Source organism: Spodoptera frugiperda, chromosome 3 (genome assembly GCF_023101765.2).
Source record: "Spodoptera frugiperda isolate SF20-4 chromosome 3, AGI-APGP_CSIRO_Sfru_2.0, whole genome shotgun sequence".
Lineage (NCBI taxonomy): Eukaryota > Metazoa > Arthropoda > Insecta > Lepidoptera > Noctuidae > Spodoptera > Spodoptera frugiperda.
In genome coordinates, this window is record NC_064214.1 from 11,242,323 (window position 1) to 11,266,111 (window position 23,789).

Below are 23,789 nucleotides of genomic sequence, written 5' to 3' on the forward strand. Positions count from 1 at the left end.
TAATATTACGTTACATCTGACCTTAGTAAATACAGTACCGTACCGATATTTTTATTTCTTTGCAGCCGACACCGAGGCTAATGGAGCGTCGATAATCGTGAAATGCTTTGCACGCGATGAAGCCGAGTCAGCTCCCGTATTTCTAAATACCAGCCAACATTATCTCAATTTTATCAAATCTTTTATTAGCTTTTTCTCGCAATGACGCTGTATTTCTGTAGATATTTATTTTTGGGATGAAAAATCGTTGTGTCATGGCCGTCAAAGCCTTATCGTTTTTTTCAATTAGACCACTGTAGCAATTTTTGAAAGTCATCTGTTATAAGTCAAGTGTGTATTTCCAACTGTCAGTGATGATAAAGCTTGTTACTCTTTTGTATTGTCTATTTTATTATTGTACTTATTTAATCTGGCTCTAGGGCCAAACATTTGTTAAAGGCGAGCAAGGGAAGCTCGCCGCCCGACTAGAACTAGATCCGTGATAAATGATATTTAATTTCTGCAAGTTGGTTACAAGATAACACTTTTACACGTCAATGAATCTTTGAAATAACTAGATGAGGCCGGCGTAGGTAAGGCGAGCCGCGTTCCGCGCGCGCCTCAAAGAGTCATCAGGCCACCACAGATGGGGCCTAGTAGGGCTGATGCCTGATTCGGAGCTAAAGACAGCCTAGCGGGATTAACAGGGCTCCGGCTTAAATAGCAGGAGTAGGAACAGGGTGGTTTTTAGTCACTAAGATTCTAACACTCCTTCACGCCTCATCTAATGCGGAATAAGACATTGGATGATTATCCCAGCTCAAAATAAAGACGTTGCCTTCGGTAACTCTATTCTGTACTCTACGTTTTATACTTTTAAAGATGTAAGTCGATCCATCCATAATATCATCGATTTATAAACTAAATACACTCGCAGTATCTGCCAAGTTTTAACGCCATCATAAAACGGCTCTCAAATATGGCGGCTTTCTTTTTTCCTCATTCTTGTACGGTCAGCACCAGACTACATAAAGAGAATTAGGGCTGACCCTTTATAAAAATTTGTGCGAGCGTGCGATGGCAATTACTACATCTGTTTTGCACTCCCTACGTGAGGAACATTTTAAGATGTGATTTTTCGGTGTGTACAATGAGGGACAAAAAGTTGTGGTCACATTGAAAGACTATTGTTCGCGCTTTTGAAAGGTGGAATGCTGACAATGGCTTTTTAATAATAGAAAATTCTTCTTACATTCATTTTTTCGTAATGGAATGTTTGATATCATGAAATGCTCGTATGACAAGGGCGTGAAATATTTAACTAACTACTAAGTTTAAATAGAATTGATTCTAATACAGATTCGGAAATGATTGTCAGTGTTTTACTTTTAATTTTAAAACATAGTTTCCTTTTATATAACATCAGAAATAATACACAACAAGGGATACATTTCTGAATGTGATTGTACCATCTAAAAATCAGGAAGTGTTGTTATTCTCTGGCATTTTTATAGGATACGTTTGGAATTAATTTAGTATAATGATAGATAAATATTATCCTTGTTATACATAAATCACGGAAAAATAATAGGTATCTAACCAAACGTTATTGTTTTAGGACAAAGAAAGATATAAAAATACCAAAAGAACAAAGCTCAAATAAATATTTTCACTCCTTCACATTTCACAGAATAGAATAAAATATTTTATATATTCAGTCACCGATTTATCTATAGCATTGTAGCAAGATATCCGGACCTGCAGACTACCTAGCAGGTTTACCGGGGCTCTGGTTCGAAAAGCAGGAGTAGGAACGAGGTGGTTTTAGTCAGTAAGAGTCTGGCTCCTCTCACCTCGGCCAAGGCGAAAGAAGTCATTGGATCCCCATCAAAAAAAAGCATTGTAGCAAGATATAAAAGTATTTAAACCAAAAATAACACAGAATACTTTTACGTGAAAATCTCTACAAATTGTACAAACGCAAACTATTAAAACATATCACTCCCATAAAACTAAGATCAACGCACATTTTTTCAAAGCATCAATTTCATCCCTACCAAAAGAAGCCGACACAAAGTGAAGGAGTCTACACACGTACATTCATCGCTTAAGAACCATCATCTTTTCAATGAGGTAGTTCCGCTGCGTAAAAATACCCATAGATGTTAAGTGCAAGGAAAAACCGGGATACCCCATTAATCCTATGACATGAAAGAGATAAATCATCACTTAAACGTGTGAGTGTGAAAGAGAAAAAAGAATAAAACCTTGCATCTGCGTTGGTTGTTTATACTCGTCTCGCTTTAGCCTAATCAAATGTGGCTTAATTCCGGACTAGATTGGCGTCTGACCTGCATTTCGTTTAGGGAGAAGTTGTATGGCAAAACTGGAACGGCTGGTTCTAATTTAACGATACTGATCAGAGTTAATTGTGACTCGGCTGTTTAGAGCAATCAATGATCAATCGTTTTTATAATAAAAAGTCGTTAATATAAATTAACGACTTGCTTCACAATGTCTGGATAGCTATGTATTACATAGTTTTAAATTAAAAATGTAATTTGTATGTACTATCTGTCACATAAGTTCATCGGGCATTTATATGATGGTGGTGAAACTGGTGCTTCATAATTATATTAAAGCATATCAAACACATTGATTTCTATAGAACTAATTAAGTGATCAAGACACGGTAGTGGTTCGATTTCCGCACGGAAAACTCTTTGTGTGATCCACAAATTATTGTTCCGGGTCTTGGTATAATGTGTAGGTGAACTTGTATATTAATTGTAAACGCACCCATGACACAGGAGAAAAACTAAGTGTGGGGCAATGAATTTGCTAAAAAAAAACATCTATAATACTAGAAAGATCTCTCTCCGAAGTCAAATCTACATGAATACAAATATTTTGTCAACGAAACTTTGTAATAAAGAAACAAAGGGACCTATTTCTTCATAGTGAGTCCCTTCAAATTAGGTTCACTTTAGTGGAAAGTTAAGGAATTGCTTACAAAAGCAGTAAGTAGTGATCGTAATTAACGATCTCCGTTAATTGTGACCGGTCCAATAACTTTGTTGTGTAGTTTAATTGGACTGGCTAACTTGTTTGTTTGCCTTTGTTCTAGGGAACAAATACTGGATTTAGGATAATTTAATCTTTGCTAAGTTTTAAGATTTAAAGAAATTTCATATAACGGTTGACTTTTTTATGGCATAAGCCATAAGATTGTAACCAATCGCCGCTACCCCTGGACTCCCGAAACACCAGAGGCGTTACAAGTGCGTTGCCGGCCTTTTGGGCTGGGTTCGGAATTTAAGGGTTGTTGGGGAATGGGAGATTGGCAAGATTGGGAAAGGGAGTAATTGGGCATCCGATAACCTCACTTACACAACAAAACTATGGGTCTTCTGAATCTAAGAGGGTTAGCCATAATATCCATAGGGGCAGATGGTTTGGTTCCTTGTATGTTTGAAAACGCAATCAGTACACAAGAGAAAATCCCAGAATGGGGCCAATTTAAAAAATCTATACAAATTTAGTTTTTTATATGTATAATTAATTATCAAAATCAAAATTATCTATCTTTTTTAATAAATACACTGAAATGTAAATCAATGATATGTTTCAGCCCTCTTGCAATAACAGTTCAACCGTTTAAATAAATATGAATACAAATACAACGTGTATTTTATAAAAATATTGTTCCGGACATAAAAACGCTTTGCAGTATTTTTGTTTGCTTTCAATATTTTTTAATTGGTTCGTTATTTTTCTACCTTTATTATTTTAACTAGTGAACCATGACTTTATAAAATACTATATGTATTTCTACAGTTATTCATAAAGGGATGTTATGGAATCATTCGACTGACATGATCTAGATTTGTTTACTATAGTGTACACCAATTGCCTAATCTGCTTCGAAATGGGACTTATAACAAAAATGGTGTTAAAAGTCTTTTTTATGGTATAAGCCGGTAAACGAGCAGACGCAGTAAGCAATCGCTGCCACCCATGGACACCCGAAACACCAAAGGCGTTACAAGTATGTTGCCGGCATTTTTGGGGTTAGGAATTTAAGAATCATTGGGTAATCGGAGATTGGGAAGATTAGGGGTAATAGGGCTTCCGGTAACCTCACTCACACAATGAAACACAACGCAAGTGTTGTTTCACGTCGGTTTTCTGTGAGGCCGTGGTATCACTACGGTCGAGCCGGCCCATTCGTGCCGAAACATGGCTCTCCCACAGTTTAAATTCTGTCTGTGTTACATTGTACTTATATGTTCATATACTGCCTATACACTACATTAAAAAGCGTAAAGATATTTTACGTTATGTGAAAAGCTGAAGAAACAAAATTAATAATTAAACCAAATGAATAAATTTCAATATTGTACATCGACAAATAAGGAAAACATTCACACTTTACACAGATTTTATTCGTGTACCGTACATATTTGCAGTTTTAATTGAAATTTCATGATTGCTATGTACTTTAAAGTCGTCTGATATTTATTCTGCTGAATGTTTTATAAAATTAAAGAAGGAACAGACATCAGAGCACAATGTTGTACATTTCATAAAACATTATTTGATATTCGTAGTCTCAATAAGGAATAAAACTATTTGTATTAGTAGATGTAATAGCTAAGCTGTAAAACTATGTGACCGTTTCCACTGACACTAAGCTATGTAGCTGTGTGAGTAAGATGCGCAGTTCGAGTATGTGATGTATCGATAATCGAAGCTATCCATAGCACGCATCTTTCCTTAATAAAAACATATCTTAGCTGAGTCCGTTTCCACCTGTGCTAAGCTATGTGTACCAAAGAATATGATTGGTGGAAGCCAAACCCATCGACAGCAACGTAGCACTTCTCTGGTGGAAAATCACCCTTAATCAGTGGAAGGTTTCCAAAGTAATAAAAAGTAATCATACAAAAATAGTATCAATAAATAAATGTAGTCAAAACATTGATATTATTTCTTCAACCAAAACACAGTCCTTTTACTTCCAAGAAAATAAAAAAAAGAAATATTAAGAAAAGTCCTGTGTTTACTTTTAATTAGTATGTCAAGTAAGTACAAGTAAGAAAGGAGATAAAAAATAATATTTCTCATGAATATTCATGACTTAAACTTAGCTATTTACTTCAAAGACTTGCTAATATTTTGCACGTGTAAAGAATTTGTTTTGCCACTCAAGTTGGTTGGCACAATTGTACTACGAAATAAGCCCTTGGTTACTAGAACTCGTGAGAATTTGACTTTTTATTTATACACATTGAAAATTGGGACAATCTTTGTAGAAATCGATAGAGGTAAAATTGTGTTTATATCATGTCTATCGTGAGACATACATTAATTGTTATATTTTCAGCTAACTCACGTAACTATTTGACGAGAAATTCGACTTGTTTCAAGCCATGCTGGAGGCTCATATTCATAAGCAGCATTTCGTGACACACGACGCGGCGACAGTCGTACTGCTACAAATAATTACAAGAAAGCCGAAAAACATAATAATTAATAAAAGTAATATTAATAAAGCTATAATTATTGTTTTTTTTTTATGTCGCGAGGAACGGGTTGATTTTTAGTCAGTAAAAGTCTGCCACTCCTTCTCACCTCGTCCAAGGCGGGAGAAATCTAACCCTTAAAAAGAAAATAAACATAGGTTGCAAAAAATCATTTCATTCTCTTTATTGACTCCCAAAGAACTACCGAAACACATTCACATCGTTTTCCAACACAATAGAGATCTATAAAACATCGCCACACTCCATTCACAACATCTTTGAGAACACCTATCAAAAACGGAATATACTCAAACAAAACCTATTATAAAGTTTCCATTGTGCTAAAGTTATACTAGAGAGTAGTGGTTCATAGATACTATTCTGTACTAATATTATAGAGAGGTAAGTTTGTTTGCATGAAATAGGCTTCAAAACTACTGAACCGATTAACAATGTTTAACTATTGAGAAAGGGAAACGTCATGGAGTAACATAACCTTTTTATTCAGGTTAGAAAAAACTACTCATCTTCTTATGATTTTTATCAATTCTGGCTGCCGTGCAACGTGCAACTCTTTGCGTGATCCACAAATTGTTATTTTGGGTCTGGATGTCATGTCATAAGAAATGTTGTTTGTAAACAACCACTTTTTAACTTCTACCATACCATACCACCACCTTATATTGTGGGTAGCCTTGCATGCTACCATGATAGAGTAACATAGTCTTCATTCCATTCTGGATTTTCTTCAGAATCAAGTCCTGCATAAAATAAATCTTTTAAATTCCAGACGGACAAAGCCACTGGCAGAAAGCTAGTAACTTATAAAGGGCCTTTAAAGTATAGCACTAGCCACTAGGTGGTAAAGTAATGCAATTAAAAGTTGGTAGCGTGTGACATCGCTCGCTTTGTGCGGCAATTACCCCAGTAAGTGTCGTAAGTGGTTATAATGCCTTAGCGTGAACGTGCGTTTGAGGTAAAACGTCTTATGTGTTGAAGTTTTAAATTGTAGTTTGTAGTTTGAAAGGCTATGATGGAGGTAGAGTGCACTCATTATCATGGCAGTTTTGTCTGATGGTATAACTACATGTAATTTGGTAGATTGTTGAGGTTCTGAAGTGATGATTAGGGCGTAATCTTTGTACTTTCTGCTATAGACGGCGCTAGTATCGTTTATTGCCGCTCAAGTTTGCTAATAACATTTTAAAACCGTTGAGAATTACGTCCCTATATGAATGATAATTACTGGAAAAGCTAAATCATCTGGACGTTTGATTTAACATCACCAAATTCGTTAATTTTACTGACAATAATAGACAGATTGAAATATCCATTAGCTCGTTTCCAATCAGTCAATTAATTAGTTGCATGAATTCCGGTGAAGCATTTAGGGTATTTACGCTCATGACACATTCAGCAACATTGAATATGCACATTAGCAATCACTAACTAGTTCACCCAATACCAGTTTACGCTATACAGCTAGACTAAGCCTAGTCTATCCTGCACTTCCAAACAAATTCCATTTCAACGCAGCGTAACTTTAAATCTTTAAATCCACTAAGCTGACGGCTAGCTGGCTTTAAAACCAATTGATCTGCTACCATTTAGCCACAAAACCTTGGAGATAATTCTGTTAGACATACAAGTGTCACAAATGGTTTGTATTGATGCGGTAACGCGATCTCCGTGGTTTTGAGTCAGGTATCGGCTTAGTCCGAGAGCTAGCGGTACTTAGTCCATGAGCTAGCGGTACTTAGTTAGCACGTAATCTTGTTCGCTGCACAGCTTGACCGCAGGACGTCTGGTTTCGGTTTTGTGTGCTATAGCTTTGTTGTGTGGAGATTAATGATTTGTGTAGCTGTTCCATGAAGTAAATCTGTAGTTGTTCCTCTTGTTTCTGATAGAAGAGACTTTGTTTTGGAATTTGAATAATGTAGTAGTAAACTAAGCCATAGTTGCGTTTATGTACCCACCTATATTAGTGTTAGTACTATCTAGTTTAAGATTATGACATGAAATACAACTATTAGACACAGGTAACATAAAAAGTTCCATCAACGCAAAGAATAAGTAACCTTTTGTTTACTAATGTATACCTACTAGATAATTGCTTCACAGAGAGCTCAGGATCGTAAAGATCTGTAAGTACCTCTTAAAACCAACAGTAAAAAGGTTGATCAAAAAGATAGCTCAGCTTATATTTTGTGGAACATTTTATGCTAAGATCCGGGTGGCGTTATCCCGAGTCTAAAGTCCAAATTACCTTCTGAGATACCGATAGCTAAACGAGAAATACTTTGCCAAGAAATGGGACATTAACTGTACACTTTAGTGGTTTGGAAAAATAAGTTAGGTATTTGGGGTTAGCTTCTAAAACCCGCATGTGAGATTTGGGAAGAGAATTAACGATAGTTGATAAGGGTTCAGTTAAGTCTTCTGTCTTTCGGTTAAATGGAGGTTGCGTTTAAGGATTTCAACTCAGTGTGTAGCCTTTTCTTTTAATTCTATTCTATTTTAAAGATTTATATAAAATAGTATTCATTATCAATTTTCAACCTACCGTCGGAGAGTCACCTGAAAATCTCTCTGAAGTGCTACCATGCTCAACATAATGCTAAGGTGAAGGTCTGTTCAGCATAAGCATGCTTGTAGATCTATTTTGAGCTTCGATATTCATATTTAAATGTTGTAATGTTTATCTTTTTTATTATTATTTATATCTGTATCTAGGGATACATATGTACATGTTATAAATGCTTTATATTTCTTTCTTTTTTCAATGTAGTTCAATGATACAACAAACCAAAACTGACAGAGTCTAAAACAATATTCAGCTCTAACTAAAATCTAGGTTTTCCAAACAAATTTAGATCCGTAGCTATATTTAAAATCAGAAAATCGATGGATGCAATACAGAGTCTGGAGCACAATGTCACGTTCCCAATCTCTAGGAGAAAACTTAGTGCAGCTCACAACTTTACGAAACGAAAAAGATTGAATAGCTTTGCAACTATTTCTTGTCTGGATGGAGACGCGAAATAGTTTTGTAAGAAAAAATCCTTTTAGTTTTACTAGAGTATTCCTGTATTTACTTTTACTTTGTCAAGAAAGTAAATAAGGTTTTTTTTTGTAAGCAGTTTTATTGAAATAAGTCCTACATCAACATCATTGTAATCATTACAATCAGTACATAAATATTTTATTTTATCTTAATCTTTTTTGGGGCTTTTATCAAAGATACATAAATCTTAATTAACATATATTTTAATAATGTTTCAATGATTAGATTACCGAGTCTATATTATGTTAAGAGTGTCCTTGACATCAGATTATCTAGACTATCATCCTAGATTTTTATTTCTATGTTTCTTCTCAGTCTTTTTCTATCTAAACACCCTATAGTACAATAAACCTCGCATAGTGTTACAAGCAAAAGTAAAAAAAACAGGTGTAACATTACAGAACCAGTTTCCAAACTAAAACTGGCACTTTTGGAAAATTTTCCTCATCAAACATTAACTTACAAAATACGTGAGGGAATTATAAAGTTCCAACAAACTCTTTCTCTAGACTTTTACTACTAACTATATTAGGGTTGGTACTGAGTTTCTAGCTAGGCTAAATGTCAGGATTACTATATACTCAGCCTTTTCTGGCTTTTTATGTATACAAATTTTGTTAACTATGTAGCTTTTTACCTTTTTATATGTTATAAGTCTGTAAACAAGCAGACGGATTACTAGTCAAAAAGACCTCCTCTTTTTCGGACACAAAATTCAAGGTCATTCTATTTCCAAAACCTAAGACATGTCATCTGCCCGATGACAAATTTTTATTTTAATGTCCCGCGGTAATATTATATGGATTTGAAATATCGTGTGACGTTATTTCTAGGTACGAGTACCTTTTATAGTACGTAGAAATGACGTATTTGGTCCCACTCCTAAACTTTGATTCGTTTTATGTAAATATTGTTATCTTATATGACAAAATAAAAAAATGCGTGCATATATTTTTTCATTACCTAACTGGATTGGACTGAATCGATTTTTAATTTGCATATCTCTTCATCCCTATTTCAGAAGAGGCAGTTTGAAATGCTCGTCTAAATTCTACCAGCCTATTTACCCAAATGTTGACGCTTACTCATCAACAAGAGCTCTAAACAAAGTATCGTCCATCCTCACAGCTGCTACAAACCCTAAAAGTTTCTAAACTAATTTACTTTAACGACTATAACAAGCACTGAGCTACTTAATTCCTAATTCTTCTTAGATTTTATTACTACTCTTTAAATAAAATATACTCTAAACTTCTTAATTTCCATCGCAAATACAGCTTTTATTAACAAAGCAATGTGAATATTTTTAGTATAAACTGGAGCAGTATTCATGTTTGAAACTTAAAATTGCTTGTGGTAAAATGTTTACCATATTATAATTACGTTTGGCATAATTTTAATAGTATCTTTAACACGAAAGCGTGTGTTGGAGAATTTATAAGAATTGAAGTTTTTCTTTTAATATTCACGGGAATTCCTGTGCATGTGAATTTGCATGGCTCAGTTCTTAATACAATTCATAACCTATTTAGGAGCTGAGAACTGACTAGCGGGTTACCGGGGTTCTGGCTCGAAAATCAGGGATAAGACCGGATTGGTTTTTAGTCAGTAATAGTCCGAGAATCCCTCTTGCCTCACCCAAGATGCGAGAAGCCATTGGATGACTTTCCTTCCTCAAAAAAAGCCCTATTTAACAAACAAAAATAAAAAATGTTTTTAAGCAGGTAATTATATTGTTTGTATACAGGTTATACCTATATTTCATTGACCGAATGAATTTAGAATGATAAAGAACAATAGAGTTGAGAACTTTTATTCACCTGATTCTTTTAATGTTATCTTATAATTCAACCCTTGTTTGGAAGCATTCTATCCGACTGAATTCAACATTTACGATTCCCGCTAAAACTCGTTACGTTGAGTCTCATTTTTATCCGAAAACCCGAAAAAGGTCTATCGATATGCTAAAATAAGGTTTGTCCCTCGATGTATATATGTAAAAACAGAGTATGTTGGATCAGTATATCGGTTGCCTGTTGAATATGAGGTTATTGACTTAGTTCCTGGTTCCTGGTATCTATTTTATAATTTAGAATTTACCTATATGCATTTTTAAATAGAACATTTTGCACATAGAGATCAAAAAAGTTAATCAAACATGAAATTTGATTAGTAATAGCAAAACATAAGCTATTATGATACTGATATTGAATAGCGGCATTACGTGCCGTAATGTGCACCTCTGCCTACCCCTTCGGGGATAAAAGGCATGACGATGTATTATTATTATAGTGATATCACCAAAACCTTGCTGTCAGTCATCTGTCTATTAAAATTGTATATCATCTAGAAAAACTCCGAAAAAATAAATATACAGCATTATTATCCCAAAAAAAACGTTTCAGTTTTAATAAATGAAGCACTTGTTTGTTCACGGCTCGGGGACAATCCCCACGGGAGATTCGAGCCCAAACAGTGTTATTTTTCTATTAAAAATCTGAAAGCAGAAGTCCGTAAAATGCGAAGGTACTCTTAGCCAGGCGACGACGGAACTTTTAATAACATTGGATTTTACTCTGACGGCGAGGCACGAAGTTTTAAGAATTGTATTTATACCCTATTACGCTATGGTTAGAGCTGAAAGGTTGTTTTGTTAAGTCAGCTAATGACTGCTGTAAAAGCAATAGAAATAATTAAGGTGACAGCGCAAGTAATTTCAGCGTAATTGAGTTTCTTGCTTCGCCACAGGAATGTGCGCGCTGGAAAGGAAATTCACTTTTGTGATAGAGTTACTGAAAGGTAAATGTTACAAGTTTGTAATCCAATTTGAGGTTGTTTTTGAGTTTACCGCACCTAATGTAATACTTTCAGAGTTGCTTTAGTGCAAAAAAGTTTTTTTTAATCAATATTGACCATCTGCTTAGAGAGTAAGGTAAGTTTAAGAGTTTTAAATGTGGAGAGCCATGCTTCGGCACGATTGGGTCGGGTCGACCAGAGTGATACCACGGCCTCACAGAAAAATTACGTAAAATAACGCTTGCGTTGTGTTTCGTTGTGTAAGTGAGGTTACCGGAGGTCCCCTTCCAAAATCTTTCTAATCCCAGATTCCCCAACAATTCTTGAATTCATAACCTCCAAAAGGCAACGCACTTGTAACGCCTCTGGTGTTCTCGGATTTCCATGGGCAGCAGCGAGTGTTTACCATCAGGTGAATCTGTTGGCTCGATTACCGGCTTATACCAAAAAAAAGAATAAAATGAGATTTCTAAAAACAGTAACAATTTTCATTAGCAACGAAACGAAACTCCTCGCCGTATTTTTTGCTTCAAAACTTAGTTGCAACGTTACCTGTTATAGATTTAAAACAGGACGTCCACTAACGCAGAACTTCCTGCATTTATTTAACACAAAGTTTGTTACTACAGAGTTTGGAGCGAGGCAACCTGAACGCATACAATTTGTCATGATGCATTATGATTCACTTAAACTTTCGCATTAGCTTGTGTGTATTTTGTAACTGAATTTTGTATTGTGTACAATGTAAGTTAAGGTTTAATTTCCTTTAACGGAAAGTTGTATAGGAAACTACTTTTTAATAAGGATTGCTTCAGAGAGATCTGATTGCAAGCTCTAATCAATATCATTCTATTTAAGTAGACTCTTGCTACCGTATCAAGTTGTTTAAAGTTGATTTATTTGCCAAAAATGTCTAGAAATATTTTAATAAGGGATTGAGCAAACTAGACTTTAAAATGTTTGTCTGTAAGATAGATGGAGGTATTCTCGTTACATATTACGTAAGCCTTTGTCTCACTGACGACAAACTGATTTCATCGTACTATATTTATTGTTCAATAAGTGTGGAGATTTATGTATGTAAAAGGCTCGTAGTCCAACAGTGAATTGTGGCTATAAAAGTTGGTATTCAATAAAGAAGAATACTTATTTATAAGACTGCCTTGTTGGTCGAGTGGTCGCAATTGCGACTGCAGGGCAAGGGGTCTCGGGTTCGGGCAAAGTATCACTGGGCTTTTTTGGCTTTCCGAAAATATCTCAGTAATAGCACGGAGTCTGGAATTGTGCATGGCAGTATATAGCAATAGGCTCATTCCCGAATACATGGGACTGATAACAGAAATTGTGAAAAGTGGGTGTACATTGTATAGCGGCATCACGTGCCGTAATGTGCACCTCTGCCTACTCCTTTGTGGATAAAAGACGTGACGTTATAAAAAGAATACTTATTTAAAGCTGTGAAGTAATTCATGCAACGTACGATATCTACCTAAGTATAATGTAATATGGAGCCACTATGTACCATATGAGAAATGTACTAAAATTGTGCACATACGCACATAAGTCTCAGTAATTTAATTAAGTTTAAATTAAATATGTCTTGTCTGGGTAAAGGGCCTAATAATGTTTCGGTTTACCGAGGCCTGGGTAAAGGTCACATTGGAAGCTTAAGATGTAGCAATGACCTTGAGTTTAGGGAAAACGACAAAACAATGGGGGGTGTTTTTGCCTCTAAGAAGATTATATTTGATGCTCTTTCGAAAATAAATTATATTTTAAACTATGCTTGACCAACTGGCTGGTTAAAAAAAGTGATGGTGAGTTTAGTTAAATGTAATAAAGAATAATTTTATTATAACTTTCGTGAGACATACTAAATTAATTATTATGTTATCGACTTACTCACGTAACTGTTTGACGAGGAACTCGACTAGTTTCAAGCTATGCTAGAGGCTCATAATCAAGAGCAGCATTCTGCGACACACGACGCAGTGATTGTCGCACCGTGTGTCATGATTACGTGTGATACGTACGGTTACTTTTAGTTACGTGAGGAAGCCGATAACATAATAATTAAGAATAATTTTGTCGCTTTGAATAAAAAAGAAAATAATTACCGAAGAAAATTTTCTCCTGCATTTACTCGCACAAACAACACTCAGTCCGATTGCTATTAAATCACATATTGGAAGCTGTATTTTAAAAAGAATTTCCAACTATATTTACTCAAACAAAATGTAACTACAGAAATACTCGCTTCGAAATTGATTTCACAACGTGCTGCAGATTGGAATTAAATTCCAAGTTAGTTCGCAACTTGACGTTTTTCAAGGGTGATCCCTATTACGGGGGAAATCGATGTCTTTGTACATTCAACAGGACTGATCTTATCTTTAGATGAAGTTCTATTCAGTTAGTAGATCTTTGTCTTACATTCTGATGGAATTTTGATTAATTAATGTTGCTGTTTATAGATAAAATTCTGTTAATTATTTATAGTTAAACACATTGTATAGTTATTTATTACATTATCGACTTACTCACGTAACTGTTGGCTGAGCAACTCGACTAGTTTTTATCTTTAGTTGGAAAAACAAATATTTTTTCAACGTTGTTTCATAGATCCACTGTTATCCAATTATTATCCTTTAAAGCGAGTTCTCGTGACAAACCCAATGAATTAAATAAACCTCATTGTCTGCGATAAATACTAGAAGCTTCGCGAATTATATTTACGTCAACTTTGAGAAATTACCCAGTCCTCAAGTTTTCATTAGGCTTCCTCATAAATATGGCTTAATTTAAGACCTAAGTTAGGTTCTGTAATTTATTATTTAACTGAAAATAATAAGAAGTCCGTAATGCTTTACTTACTACTTAACTAATCAATTGTTTTTGTGAATTTAACTAAACACTCACATTTTAAAATTAATACCAATAATAAATGTTTGTAAACAACGTAAAAACAAACTTATTTATTAAAGTCTAACTAATCAATCACTCAAAAAACTATTAATCATGACAAAATATTTTCTACGCCAAAAATAATAAAGAGCAGAATCATTTTCTATTCAAACATTTTTAAGCCCTATCAAAATATTAAAGGCCAAAATGTAACTAAGAAATTTTAATTCCATCAGCCTTAATGTCACAAGTTTGCTTCCAAATAAACATTAAAATTCCCTACGGTAGAGGTCGCGTCACTAACACAAAATAGCCAGCTTAAATTATTTGCATCACAAAACCGGCCGGTCCTCGGCACCCCTCGGGCCCGAATGTGACCAAGAAATTATACTTTTGCATTAGCTAGCAGTTTCGCTTAGTTAGCCGGCTACATAAACTTTTCACATTTATTCCAGAAAGTTTGTCCATCCAGTTCCCGCATCTGGGTTGTAGGTACCTCCTCTACAACTAGACGTGATTGTATGCTCAACGAAACTGAAGTCAGATTGTAATAAACGACCGTTGTAATTCGAATAACTGACACAAAAGAACGATTCAAGCGAAAAATGTTTAGGAACTTTCGGGACTTGTGTAGGTTTTAATTATATTCCCAAAATTGATTGGATATTCGAAATTTTGTCGGAGTTCCATAGTATTGTTCTACAACTTCTGTCTGATGGTATAATTTTCTGACATTATTTCCTCGATTCGTTTCACGAGTCATTTCATTTTATTAATTCTGTGTAGGTACACTTTTGGATGAGTTAGTAAAATAAATTTGTTATACTAAACAAACAGAGGGCTTGTAAAAGCGGTTTTATTACTGTTTGTACAAGGTTGATTTTCTTTGAGAAATAAAAATGATTTAGTATAACTGTCGTGGGCAGTTCTAATCTTACTTTCGCGGACTGCAGTTTGTACTTTGAAATGGAATGTTTGTACCAATATTGGTTGTCACAGAGTAACAAATGATTGTGAAACAATATCCAATTATGATTGTCAAGTTCAGTTGTGTTAAATAACAAGTAATTACGGCACCGCTGGCTGTAGGCCAAGGGGCATAGTGCCAATGCCCCGAGCAACCTGTTGACTTGCGAATTGGTAACATTGTTTATAAAACGCAAAGAAAGGTAAAGGCTGCTATGAACTACATTTTGTAGTAGCACTAAAGGCCATTGACCTTTTGGAACCCTTGTTTTGTTACTTTATTACTGACAGATGTTTTTACACTCGGAAGGCAATGGAAATCATAAATCGATGGTTGAGAGGCTAATTGATATAAGCAAAATTTTTTGCAATATTGCTACATAATCGGAATCACCGACTTTTTCACCATCGAATGATGTATAGAACTCAATATCACAAAAAATATCTTTCAACCATCGAAATCATCACTTTTCCCCTTCATATTATCAAAATTGGTGGAACATTTTAGACCTGTAAAAGTATCCTAAACAAAATATTCTATCACTGACCTGGACGTGGTAGGGTGCCACCTTCTCCTCGCCCTTGATCTCCACGTTGATGTGCAGCCTGATGGCTCCTGACACCGCAGACTTGTCCGTTCGTTTCTCCAAGTTGTACCACACGTCCATCTCGCCTGATAATGTTCGTACCTGAAATATTATCGTGCTTTATTTGTTTGCATGATAGACTGTCCACAGAAAAACGTAAGAATTGTTCTCAGATAGTACCTACAGTTACATAATACTTACGTATTTGAATAGAATATAACAATGCCGATCTCTAATGCAGACTATTCCGATTGATTATTACAAATTAAAAAAATCTCATAATGTAATGGTAAATATCACACTAATATTATAAATAATGTGAAAGGTTGTTTGGTATACAGACAGGGTGTGAGCTGACTCAAGGTCTCAGCACACATATGGGATCGGAAAGGGATCGTAACCGTAACGCCTTTCGCCTCGCTGTCAACCAGGCGTCAACCTACCGTATGCACGTAACGAAAGCGTATCAGCAGCGCCTGTACGTCAACTCGGCTACGGCTAGGCGACACCGACTAGACTAACACGATAGTTAGTCGGTACGGAGAAACGTAAGCGCAGGGACGGAGAAACGTAAGCGTGGGGACGATGAGCCGTAAGCGCGGGAATTCAAGTTCGGAGCCTGTTCCGAGGCGAGGCGATTACGTTATTATTCCGATTAGTGTGCGTTGCAGTAGGGAGTTTAATACAAACCATTCTGAACGGCTCGAGGCGATACGGTGACGATCCCTTTCCGATCCCATATGTGTGCTGAGACCCTTAGGTGATAGAGGATATTCATCCCATAAAAACTCGGGCAAAGAAGCTGTCTGAAGGGAGTATACACACAACGTTACGCCATTTATTCCTGAAGGGGTAGGCAGAGGTGTTCATTACGGCACTTAATGCCGCTGTACAATGCGTAATGTATGGCAGAAGGTAGTAGGGTTGAAAAATTAAAGTAAAGAACCCGTGTAAAATTGTGAAAATGTCTACCTCACCCGACTTTTATCAGTGAAACATACATATTCGATTCTAATATATTAAGACTCAATCACCAAATTGATGTCCCTTCTCTGTGTTGACATACTTGACAGATTACTTATTCATGCTCATTATTTATTCATACGAATATTGATTTTGTCTTTTTGTATCCAATATTGAAGTCTTACAATTTATAAAACAGACAACTATCGCCACAGAGGGATAGAATAACAACAAATTATTCTATCTAATAAATATTTATTACCTTTGAGAGTAGACGCGGAGAGGGCTTTTCATCATAGTTCAGTTGTCAGGGTATAACAACAGGACTATGATGAATTGACGTTGTTATATTATTTCTCTATCATGTTGTTTTTTTTTTGATAAGTGGAAAGGAAAAAGGAACTATCTATCTATGTATTATTATGGATAAGAAGACGTTCATTTTAAAAACAGTTTTAACGCGCTATAATCTGAGGCCTTAATACGAGTTTGTTTTACGTCTAACGTGATAGAAACGTGAACGCGTTTCCGTGGGATAAAAAGTATCCTACTCGATAAAAAAACTACCTACACTTAAAACAGCTTATACCAAATTTCATCAAAATCCGTTCCGAAGTTTTAGCTTTATTGTCGGGCAAACATCTAAACAAACACACTTTTACATTTATAATATTAATGTGATTTTAAAGAGCATTTAAGAGAAAAGTGACACCTAGTAGAATAAAATTTATAAAAAACTATTTTATGGCCTTACCTCAATGATTGTCTGACCCAAGAAATCATCAGATTCTCTAGTCAGTTTCTGGCGTAGTTTTGATTTCAAGTCGTTATCTTCATCCCATACTCTCACTTTGATACGATCAGATGAGTTGTGGCATTCACTAAGGAAGAAAGATATTGTTGATTAAATCGATAAGAATGTGAGGTAATATAATAATGGTTATTCCATTAAACATTACACAGGAGAAAATTCTAGCATGAAGCAAAGATAAAAAAATTATAAAATAGACAGTGAAGATTAGTAAGTTAACAATATTTTAAAAGAGATCCTTAGAATTTTGATATACTCACAAGTAAAACTTTTCGTTCCACACGGGGTTCAATTCCTGAGGCATAGTTCTTGTTCTCTTCTTCACTTTGCTTACTTGGACGGTTACGTAGGGGTCTGAAGTTCCACTCTTATCCTTCGCGATGAGGCCTTGAGCACAAATAACTGCCCACGAAGGGCCAATTTAGTATATCATCATCATATCACGACATACATTATTATATTCTTAAATATTATACATGTTATATATTAGCTGTATTTATTTTTTGCAAGGTTTATTTTTATACCTCACCATGTAGATAGCTTGCAGAAATAATATTTCATACAGTCAGTTCCAATGATCGTTTCGCAAAATAAAAATAACAGCAGACTGTACCAACCTCGCGATACGGTTGAGTAAATACCAAACGTATTTCTGGTAAATCTTTCCAAAGTAATATACATTAACATACATCGTTGTTTTACTACAAATCTTTTCTCTTGTAACTACGCAATGTATACGTTACATTACGCTTAGATACTCCGCCAGGAAGCGTTATTAGCAGTTAAAGCTAGCTCCAACTTACCTACACTAAATAAATACCTTACCAAGCTATGAAATCTTCTACCTTACTTACCAAGTCAGGCATTCTGTGCTAGAATCTCTTGAAAATCTATGAACAGGGTTTCGTGTGATCAGAACGGGTCGGGGTCAAAGAAGAAGACACTAGCTTCAAACTACCAAACTTTTTATCTATGCCCAAATTCGATTTCTAAAACAAGTTGAACATAGCGCCTACATTATCGCAACTTCTAATGCAAACTTCGACCAAGAAGAAAGTTTCAAAGAAGTATAAAGATATGCGCGGGAATCAAGTCTAATGGTATTGGAATTTTCACGAATCGAAAAGTTATTGGCAGTAACAGAGAAGTAGAAATTTCGGGATAATTGGGGTCCTTCATTCGGCATGCTATTATTTCTTCTAAAAAGTTTCATTCACTTACAAACGACTACTGAAGTATAGGTTTCTATCATCGTCGCACTGAAAATTAAACTGGTTAGTGTGTGTAAAGTGATGCCCTATCACCATTCATGTAATAGTGAACGAGCTTTGACAATCCACTCATTGTAACATTTATTGTTAATCTGTGACTCTCATGCAATTTGTGTCAATTTAGCAGACGTGCTGCCGAGTTGTGGTTTTGCAATCATTTAAATGAACGTGGTTCGAATCGTGTCATTTCAGTGTTCAGGGAGTATAAAATTTGTGTGCGTGACAAGAATAATTGAATTCGTCTTATCATTTTAGTTAAGTGATGTGTTAGATTCGTGGAATTTCCTTAGTGTTATAATGAATAAATAAAGCTACGTTTTTGTCGATGGAAGTGATTAGAGGCGGTGCATTAACGACCGTGATTTTTCGGGTATTTGAAGTATAGATATGCAATAGATTTCTTTTTTGATATCTGCTGAAGCTGCGGCTTATGATTACTGAAGCATTTACGTTTTTCAACTTAGCATTAACGCTTACTCTTATACAACACATTTACGCTTTTGTATTACAATAATAATGTTACGAAAATCATAATTTGAAGCAGATATCAAAAACAAGGGAAAAGAGAATTCAGGCGAAGAGTCTGTCTAATAGTATCAAAATTGCGAGCGTGCGGGTCGTAGCCGCAAAAGACCACCGCAAACCTGTAATGGCGATCTTGCAAGACCACTTTGATGTTCCTTCTATAGTGACTTGCTTGGCCTGTTCTAGACTGTCAATGTGAGTGTCTGGGTCGACGTTAAAAGTCCGCCTGGCCGCCACATGAAACGAAAGATTGAATACAATTTAGTGTTGTGTCTGTATTGTGTTTTATGCCTTTCCGATGCTTGCTGCCTCCCTGCCCGGTACCTAGATCCTAGAAGGAAGGTTAGTGCATACACTGTACGTCAATCGAACCTGTGATGGCGATCTTGGCGCTCCATTTCGATGTACCATCGAGGACTGATTGCTTCACTGTGCTCATGTGCGCTGCGTGAGGGTCCCCATCGATGCTGAACACGCGTCTGTCACATACACATTCGTGTCAGCGATTGCTTTCCGATATTTTCAATTTACTCAACGGCATTTGATATGATATTAAACATTACTTTCATGACGTTGTCAGAAACAGCTCGTTTGCTAGCGATATTCAGTTAAATGGATTTCAAAGGGGGTGTTATTTACGTGCGGTTAGCTATTGCAGTCTTATGTGATTATTTTAAATCAGCTAAGTGAAAACAGGCAAAATGGTGTTCAACTTTATTATTATTATTGAGTTAGATAAAAAATTGTATACCTGCATCCGGACCATTTAAAGCAATCGCCGAACAAAGTTTGGATAGTTTAAATGTTATTGTAAGACAAAATATGGAAGTGTCGTTACCTGATTAGTTCAAAGATTTCAGGTTTGTCTCGTTCACGTTGTTTCATTCGTTCTTTCATAGCCGTGATGATGGAATTGGCTTTGTCTTCGGCGCCATGTTTGGAAGACTTTTCAGCCGCCCCTGCGAAACACACTGATCAGGCGGTGCCAACAGTTCTTAGACGTTGCGGGATGCGCCGGGACGGCCCCCCGCCCCGCGCCCACACCCGCTACGACCACTCTTGGCCTCAACCTGACAAGACTCCAACTTCAATAAGTAAATTATGCAAAATGTCTGTATGTCAGATCTGATCAGGTTATCGACGTCGAGCGGCGCCGGTCGGAGCGGATCTGAGCACGGCGCCTGGTAAACAAAACTCAATACAGTTCAACGCATTGTTCTAAAATAAAATTATTGAGAGAATTTTTATTGGCAGCATATTAATAGTAATCGCATTATATCAACAGGCTGCCAAATATCTCCAAAAGGCGTTAGAACTGTATCGCACACTAAAACACCCTCTGTATTGTATGTATCAGTATTGTTTGTTCGTCCATTTAAAATTATATTTAAACGAAACATATTATTGACTTGGTATCATATATACAAATTGACAATTTAAGCGTTGAACATCCTCAGGGATTTAAGAGAAAAACATAAAGACAGTAAAATTAATACAGAAACGTGGAACTCTATAAATCATAGGAAAATAAATAAACTAAAGGACCACATATAATATAGAAGTGGACAGACACTGGATTGCGTGCACACATTGCTAACAGGCACATCGTAACAACACGTTGCATTTGTCGGATTTGTTTGGGCGTTCGTGTTTATTAGAAGCTGCTAAACCGATTTTTAAGAAAAACGGTGTGTAAGAGATAGTGTAAAATGTAAAGTAGGTTAAAGAACAGTACATAACACAAGTAATTTAATTAAATAGGGCTTTAACAAGTTTCGGCGCTGGGCGGGGCAACTCGAAAGGTACAAACTGATGACAGGACCGGAACCCTATCTACACAAGCTACATGTCCACACTTCAAAAGTATTGATTCAAAGATTAATTCACTTTACAATGAAGGTAAAGAAATTAAAGATATAAGTGAAAAAATAAAAGAAATAAGAATTGAAAAGAAATACTTACGTCGTCAGCAAAGAACATAATAACCATTCCAACATCTTAAAGAAATAGAATAAAGAAAGTGTTAAAGTAAAATAAAATTAGAAGTAAATAAAAGTTCTCAAGTAAAAGTGAAGATTAAAAAGTTCAATAGTTCATTTCAAAGTGTAGACTGGTATGAAGATGGCGTGCAGTCGATAATTACTATTTTGTTTAAAAAATAAAACAAATATTTTGTAAAACGCGGTTCACCTAACGACTGCTCGCCTAAATGATCGTGCAAATGTTCTAGAACCGAATATTATGGGAATAATAAAATTTGGAATATAATAATAACTGTGTATCGCACCGATAGCCATGCACACCGATAAAGCAATGGTCAAATTATTGATTGGAAAGGGAAAACACATCATGCTATATCCATTATATGAGGTCAGAGTAAACATGAAGAAAGAGGTAGATAAATAAACACCACAGAAACAAAATTACAACAACGATAGAAATAAAAAAAGAAATGGATCGTTCCTATAATTGCGTGAATCCTGGTGATGTCGCTAGTCGTGTTTTATTGACGAATGGTCCTAATTGTGTTCTCGTACGTGAAAATAATGTTTGATCACTGATATTATGTATAACGATCAATACATGCAAAATTTTGAACACATGCACATTAAATTTAACTAATAATGCCATTAAATTTTACTACGACGACATTCTTGATTTAGAACCATTTATTACCTTTTAACACAGACATCACCTAGAGAGCGGAATCTAACAAATTAGGTAAACATCTAATAGACTTACATTAACATTTAGACATTAAAGAGCGACGCTTCATTTTTTCAATAGTAAACAAAGATCAGGAATATATAACCATTAAACCACAAGATCATCTAAGATGTAACGAACAATGGCTGTAACTCACAAAACTGATTTCGAACAAATAGATAACTCGCATTTAGGGTGATAAATCTATGAGTTTATTATATCTAGTGTGGACTTGATCAAAGTGCGGGCACAAAGGTCATAACTCTCGACAAGACTTGCTCTCCATTAAGTACCATTGAAACTCTCTCAGTGTGGGGAACTTACGGACCAACTGCCTCTTCGGAATTATGTAACAGTGACTTTATTTGTACTCGATTCTGAATTTCACTGATATATTCCTATTCCAACGCCTAAAGTCCAATAGTGTTTTTCATAAAGTCAAACCCATCACAAAAGGATAAAGTCTAATCCAGCATAAGTAAATCTAAAGCCATCAAAGGCCTAAGTATCTAGACTAACTTGATAGAACGCGAATGCTTCAACATTACGTAAATAAATAATTAAATTACATAAAGCGGAATGGCCCCCGCTCTCTAAATAAGGCTCAGCGTCGAGTACCTACAGTATTCCTTAGACTGTGCATTAAATATTGATTTTCTACTGCGACGTTGTGTATCCAAAGATCTTGTCTACAACGAGTGACCTGTCAAGTGCTTCTTGGCTCTCTTGAGTTTAATAAGGAGGGAACTGCGCTTCCCAGTCGACTCTAAAAACCTAAACATTTCGCGCTCATTCAACGTTCATAAAGACATCAATGAAGTGACGCTCTTTAAAATTTGAGATTATTTTTAATCACAACATTTTCGTTATTGGTTTTTGTGATTAAAAGCTGTACATTTATTATTTGGGTTGATTGGCAACATCAATATTTGTGTGAAGAAAGTAAGAGAATTTTGATAATACCACCATTTTTTATGATGAGTTTTAATATTCGTATTTATAGAGAAAATTAAGAAAATATGTGATCATTCTCTTACCTGCTCACACCGCATTGGGGGACACAACAGTCATTTTTTTAGGAATTTGTTCCATTATTAATTGATATCTTCACAATATTCTTCATTGTAAAATATTTTGCAATAGTAACAAAATGAAACAAATCCCAATCTCTTATAATATAAAGTATACCCATAGACGATCCCAGGGCTCCACTTACTCTGAAGACAGTCGGCATTGAGCAAATCCTTGCACTTTTCGTGGCACTTGACACCACATTCAGTGCACCTTACACCTTGTCTGGCGATGCCCCAAAGTAGGCCTTCGCACTCGTAACAATAAGTAGGCGATGTAGCCGTCCATAGTACGAAGTTATGAGGCGTGGTCGACGAGATTGGGTAGATGAGCGCTTGCAGAGTCTTCTTGTATACGTGCATTTTCTGGAATATACCTCGCAGCTCAGAATTTGAACGTAACTCAAGAAAGTACAGTTTTGGTTAAGAATAGGTAATTGGTAATGATTAGGAAGTAATTATTGAAAAACTTACCAGTTCTTCATCGTTCAATGTGGCTCGATGTACAGCTGACGTCAAACCTGCATTCCTCTTCGTAGCCGCCATTGTCTAAACAGCAGAATACATATGAGCATTGGGCATAAACATCTCATCCATCCTCAGTATGTACATGGCACTGAGT

At 35.7% G+C, this 23,789-nt stretch overlaps 1 protein-coding gene across 10 annotated transcripts in view; it reads right to left on the minus strand.

The window, feature by feature from the left end:
* Positions 1-23,789, minus strand: part of LOC118273822 (protein unc-13 homolog B) — a 401,044-nt gene that overhangs the window by 50,310 nt on the left and 326,945 nt on the right. For 6 of the 10 annotated variants that reach the window (XR_007707653.1, XM_050707727.1, XM_035590973.2 and 3 more), the window contains 7 exons: positions 23,642-23,716; positions 23,314-23,533; positions 20,230-20,362; positions 19,764-19,870; positions 17,856-17,997; positions 17,539-17,665; positions 15,783-15,923 (listed from right to left, as the gene is read on the minus strand). Coding sequence is in view for 9 of the 10 variants with exons in the window: in XM_050707727.1 (XP_050563684.1) it covers positions 15,783-15,923; positions 17,539-17,665; positions 17,856-17,997; positions 19,764-19,870; positions 20,230-20,362; positions 23,314-23,533; positions 23,642-23,716 (945 nt within the window). In the remaining variant the exon portion in view is untranslated. Of the gene's footprint in view, positions 1-15,782; positions 15,924-17,538; positions 17,666-17,855; positions 17,998-19,510; positions 19,618-19,763; positions 19,871-20,229; positions 20,363-23,313; positions 23,534-23,641; positions 23,717-23,789 lie in introns of all 10 variants that reach the window. The other 4 variants (XM_035590979.2, XM_035590978.2, XM_050707725.1 and 1 more) reach the window with 3 other exon arrangements.